The sequence below is a fragment of the Lathyrus oleraceus genome, chromosome 7 (genome assembly GCF_024323335.1).
Source record: "Lathyrus oleraceus cultivar Zhongwan6 chromosome 7, CAAS_Psat_ZW6_1.0, whole genome shotgun sequence".
Lineage (NCBI taxonomy): Eukaryota > Viridiplantae > Streptophyta > Magnoliopsida > Fabales > Fabaceae > Lathyrus > Lathyrus oleraceus.
The window spans coordinates 161,127,896-161,134,227 of NC_066585.1; the positions used below are offsets into that span (position 1 = coordinate 161,127,896).

General features: G+C 32.9%; 1 protein-coding gene across 1 annotated transcript; it reads right to left on the reverse strand.

Moving 5' to 3' along the window:
- Window positions 1-4,037: 4,037 nt before the first annotated feature.
- Window positions 4,038-6,073, reverse strand: LOC127100809 (WRKY transcription factor 28). Its single transcript, XM_051038087.1, has 3 exons — window positions 5,512-6,073; window positions 5,270-5,419; window positions 4,038-4,831 (listed from the first exon to the last, which is right to left on the reverse strand). The coding sequence occupies exons 1-3, from the start codon at window positions 5,970-5,972 to the stop codon at window positions 4,405-4,407; spliced, it is 1,038 nt and encodes a 345-aa protein (XP_050894044.1). The 5' UTR covers window positions 5,973-6,073; the 3' UTR covers window positions 4,038-4,404.
- Window positions 6,074-6,332: the final 259 nt, after the last annotated feature.

Sequence of the window (6,332 nt, forward strand, 5' to 3'; positions counted from 1 at the left end):
CAAAACACCTTAAATATGAAGATTCTTTATTAAGAATATTATTTGTAGAAGGGATATCATCAAGAACTCAAGAAAGAAATATGATGACCAACCGAAAAGTTATTCAACCATCTTTGTGTAATTTTAAAGTTTGGCATGCTAAACTTTGTCATGTTAATAAGTACATAATTTCTAATTTAATTAGCTTAGGCTTAACTCCAAAGTTAAATATCAATGACTTAGAAAAATGTGAAATTTGCAGTCAAGTTAAAATAATTAAGACTTCATATATATCAATAATAAGATAACATGAACCATTAGGTCTAATACATTTTGATATTGTCGCAACCTGAAAAATACAGTGCGCGAAAAAACAACCGGCGAAAGAAAAAGACAGAAGAGTCGCCACCGTGCGTTATTCATCCCAAAGGAGGGAAAGGAAACGCTCGAAGTAAACCTGAAAAAAGGAAAGGACAAGACAGGGTCTCGCAACCAAATCTTGGGTTCGGGAGTCGGTTATGCGAAGGGAAGGTATTAGGACCCCTACGCATCCGTAGTACTCTACGGGATCCACTTTTGTAGTTTTCGTCTAAAGGGTGTGGGTTTATCTTGTGCTGTTTGCCAAAAAAAAAGGGTTAAATGAAAATGACTCGCGCGAATGTCGCATCCACTGCATACGTATCTCATCTGAATATGAGAATCAGAGTCTTCGTAGCTCGGCTGACCTATGGGTTGGGGGATGTGTGCTCGCTAAGACATCGCGTCTTATGCCTACGTATCTCATCTGGCCTGAGAATCAGAGCAAAACGTAGTTCGGCTAACTACGGGGTTTTGGGCGAACGACGTCACTACGCAATCTACCGGATGCTCGACCTTTGGAGACTTACTCGCCTGTAGTAGAAGGAGTTAACGTGTTGCTTTGGGTTTTAGGGTTTGGGATGCTCGAGGGCAAAAAGGCAGTCCTTGACGAAGGAACCGCGCTACCTGCAGGGATACGAACACAAAACACAAAACATGTATCTTGAGGTAAACACAAAACATTGCCTCCTATCGAGGTCTTCCAGCTAGGAAAGCAGTAAAATGCGGGAAAAATGTAAAAGTACCACGCGGATAAAGATCCGAAGTAACAACAATTAGAGGAATGGGAAACCCTGAGATCCTTCCAAGCTAATGCCATCAAAGAAAAGTGAGTCAGTACAGGTAATCGGAATGAACCTCCAGGGGTTATCCCACAAATAAAGTGGGAAATCACGCAAGTTATCCCTGCAAAAGTCATGTGAGCCCTCACAAAAATTCAACAAAAGGGTTAGTGAAACACCATAAGCATTTTTTCATGAACAACAGTATGGTTTCAGAAACCTCAAACCCTGTGGCATACACTCAAAAATTAAACGGTTAAACATTCAAGGCATTGTTTATACATTCATATACATATTAAACCCATGGGCGAAAAACCTAATGAAATTCATCCATCATACCTCATACATTCAGAGTATTCAACTTCAAAGCAAAAGGTAATGGGAATAAAGGCAAATCTGATTGGAGAGCTTGATTGAAATTGAGTTGCACCCGTGAGGTTTACAAAACAATCTTCAGGGTTTATGTGAGGCAGAGGCGATTCTGTGTAGCTGAGTTCCCTTCGGGGTTTGGAGGCTGCTCTGAACTCCGTTAGGTCTTCTCTCACTATCTTTTTCCTCAGGTTTTGTTCCAAGGAAACCTCAGAGTATTTTGCTTCTCTTCCTTCTTCTCCTCTTCTGTGTGGCTTTTGTTTCAATGAAACTCTAATATTTATAGGCTAATATTTGTAGCTGAGTGGGCTTTTGAGAAAGGTCCAAGTCCAAAAAATTTTATTATATTTTATTTATTTAATTATTTATTTAATTAATTAATTAAAATTTTTTACTTTTTTTTTTTTGTAAAAAATTATTATTATTATTATTTTTTTTCGTTTTTTTTTTTTTTCGGATCTAATTCTGATTGACATGATGAAATGCAATATGAAATGTAAAATGAATGCATGAATGAGGAGGGCAAATTTTGGGGTGTTACAGATATATGTGAATTTGATGGAACTTTAAGTAGAAATAGTAAATATTATTTCATCATTTTTATTGACGATTGCTCTGATTATACGTTTGTATACCTAATGAAGAACATAGGTGAATCACTTAACATGTTTAAGACTTATGTGAATGAAATTGAAAATCAATTTAATAAGAAGATTAAGAGACTTCATATGTGAATTTTGCAGTCAAGTTAAAATAATTAAGACTTCATATATATCAATAATAAGATAACATGAACCATTAGATCTAATACATTTTGATATATGTGATTTTGATGGAACTTTAAGTAGAAATAGTAAATGTTATTTCATTATTTTTATTGACGATTGCTCTGATTATATGTTTGTATACCTAATGAAGAACATAGGTGAATCACTTAACATGTTTAAGACTTATGTGAATGAAATTGAAAATCAATTTAATAAGAAGATTAAGAGACTTCACAGTGATATGCGAACTCAGTATGATTTCAATTTATTTAATGAATTTTATAAACAATATGGAATTGTACGTTAAACACTGCACCATTTTCTCCTGAAATGAATGATAAAAAATGAAACTCTTACTGAACTAGTTGTTGCTATTATTTTAAATTCATGTCTTGCATCTCACAGATAGATTCTCTAGAATATAATAGAACATGGAGTTTGGGTAATTCATTATTTTTTGGGTACAGGAAATGGTGAAAAATAATTAATATTAATTAATTTAATTATTGTTGTGTTGTCCTTTAACGGTAATCCTTATTGTTGACCAAGCCACATTGTGTTTCATATTTTCCTACCAAGAATTCAACCGACTAGTTCTCATGTTCTGGGAAGAATTAAGTGGATCCACTCCGTTCCCCCCTCTTTGTCTCCCATATAGGTTTTGAGTTTTTTCTATAGATAGATGCCTCCCCACCTCATATTCTTCACTTTAAATTTTCGCATTCCAAAATTTTTCTCCTCTCTCGTCTTCGCTTCATCTCAATAATTTTTTTTTGTTCTTATTTTTTATAGATAGATGCCTCCCCACCTCATATTCTTCACTTTAAATTTTCGCATTCCAAAATTTTTCTCCTCTCTCGTCTTCGCTTCATCTCAATAATTTTTTTCTGTTCTTATTTTCTACTGGTTGCTTTGCACCATATCCGATTAATATTTACATAATACTAGGTTGATACTTATACCATCATTGACTAGTTTTTATGCAATTAAATGATATATTTCTAGACCGATTTTTTTATCTGCAAGTAGTAATCCTCCATTATATTATCTACATGTCTTGTACAATTTTAAGTTATGCCGTGGAACGTTTTAAAGAGATCAACATAATTTGTGACTCGACCGAGTAGTTTTTTCATTGACAATTTTTTTAAAACCATAAATAACATGCACTTATTTATGTGGTAGAATTTTAATGGTAGATTTTGAGCTTTAATTTAAAATTTTCATCAAGTTTGCTCACCTCCCATAAATATAAGTAAGAAAAAAAATAGTATTATCACGTACAACACAAAAAATCTTATCGTCAAATAATAAAAAGACAACAATCATAATTTCAAATAACAATATTCTATTTTCTAAAATATGATTGCTAAAATAGTATTACATTGTTCAATTGAGGTTTGTAAAAATTAGGAAGAGCAAGAACTAGAGATAAAAAAAAATACTGTAAAATTTGTAAAATTAATAAGGGTTTAAGAACTATTTCTATTATGATAAAATATTAATAAAAACTTGGATGAAACGCATATTTTAGAGAATAAGTATAGAAAAAGTCAAATACTTTAGCTTTAATTTTATTCCATTAGAATCAAAACATCCCTAGTATTGTACTAGTTCATAAGCGTTAGAATGTATATTTTCAGTAACAGTGCATATCCATTTCATCTGTTCTAATGAGCATATTAAGGTCACATCTTAGAGATGATTTTTGAATGAAATAGGTCAAGAACATAAACATTTAAACAAGAAGAAAACAAAATGTAGCAACATTTTCTTCCTCTAATTAAGTCACATAAAAAGTACTTAATATCTCAACTCAATAATGTCATTGATGATGAAGTTACACAGTATTACTACAACTACTACTATATAGTCCACATATATAGCATGAAAATCCCAAATAAATGGGCTACCAAGTTGCATGCATAAAAAAACAAACATGTTCATCATGTTTCTCTAATAACCTCTCCCTAGCTAGGATTAATACATAAGTACCCAATGATTCTTCCTTAACAAAACAAAAAACAGTTCCACTTCATGATAACTCATGATTACTAATTAAACTATATTTACAAAAAAGATCATAAATTATAAGACCATAGAGAGATAAAGAGATAGAGATAGAGATAGAGAGAGAGTACATATATGGATCAGTTATTGAGGAACATGGAAGGGACAATATCTTGAAGCAATCCGTATTGATCAGGAACAAGTTGTTGTTGTTGTTGATACTGATGAAGAAGAGAGTTGTTAACATTGTTGTTGTGTGAAAAAATGGAAGCAGCAACAGAAGCAGAATTAGTACTACTTGGTTGAGAACTGATATTGAAGGTGTTGTTATGATGGTGGTGCATATGGAGAAGAAAATCTTGAGGGAAGTTTGATCCATATGAAAAAGGGGTAGGTGCAGATAGCAAAGAAGGTGTGAACATGGCAGCCGCATTGCCTCTAAGAGAAGTGGGGACAGGATGATTATGCTGACCTTCATATGTTGTTATCACAGTTGTTGGGTCTTCATATGATCTTTCTACGCGTTTTTTCACTGTACACTTCTGTGTTGTACACCTATAATAGCTCCTGAAAATTTTCCCATTTTTCATTCTTAATTATAATTAATCATAAATATTATATAACTAGCCATTGTTTTCATGTGATCTAGAATAGACCCTAGCTAAGAGTTGGTTAATTTGAACATGGTTTTCCATTTGACTTTCCTTTCATTTTCTTTTGTTTATACTTTGAATAATTATTATAATATATCTATGAGGAACATGGTGTGTAAATTAACAAGTAGATTTGAATATTTCAAAATTTATTGAAACTATAACATATTAACATCTACATCAAGCAGATCTATAGGACTAGTATAGGTGAGTGAGTGTTGATTAAGTTTTATGTGAAGTGAAACTATTGATTGACTTTGTTAATAGTGTTTGGAATCTTTGGATCTATCTATCTTCCATTGAATGCAAAGAAAGAAGAAAATTAAAGAAAAAAAAAGGGTTTATAGTTTACCTAGGGTATGGACTATTCTTAACAGCTTTCTGTCCATATTTTCTCCATCTATATCCATCTTCTAGTTGATCAACTTCACTCTTTGTCATGAAAGCAAACCTTGGTTCCTTCTGTTTCTTCTCTCCTTTCTTCTTATCCACCTTGTTGTTCCTGTATAGTTTATTCCAAAAGAAACAGATATAATTAGTAATGGTTGTTGCACCATTTTTATGTTAAGAAGAGGATGAAGAACAAAAACTTACCCATTTTTAGTGTTGTCTTGTTGTCCTTGTTCTTCTTTAATAACTTGTCCGTTTTTCTTTCTTTTTCCTGAATCTTCTTCTGCTACACCAGCTTCAGAAGATGAGGAGTTAGAGACAGATGAGTTAGCAAGGGTTTGATCAGCACCCACTTCTGGTTTTTGCTGGTTTCCTTGATCAACAGATGAAAAAACCTCTGATGAAGAAGGAGATAGTACTCCAAAAGAGTTAGCAAGGGATGAATTGTAGTGATCCATGTTAGTTCCTTGTAAACATTCTGTGAAACTCATGTTATAAGAGGATGGATCAAAGCAATTAGGTTGTGAAGATGAAGAGTCATATAAATTAGGAAAGGTAGATAATTGTTTTTCACAATACATGTTGTTAGATCCTTGATCTGTTGTTGTTGTTTGATGATCTAGGATGAAGTTTTGGAAGTAGGGTTGTTTAGGTTCATCAGACATGAAGAACAAAGAACAAGAAGAAGATGAAAGAGAAAGGAGAGGGAAGGAAAAAAAAAAGAGAGAATGAGTGTGTAGTAGTGAGGTTTGGTTGAGACTTATCTCATGAAGTTATTGTTATATATAAGAATAAAATAAAAGAAAAAGAAAAAATAAGAAAGTCTTTGGGTTTGAACAGAGAATTGCCATGGTCACTTTTAAAAAGTAGGTTGACAAAATAATCACCAATCAAAAGAGTAGAAAGTGCATGCTTTCTCATTTGAGACATTTTTGGACCATCTTACTTCCATTAAGGAGACTAATCAATATTAGTTAAGGAGATAGGGAGATTAATGTCACTTTGCCCTTCTAGCATGACCTATA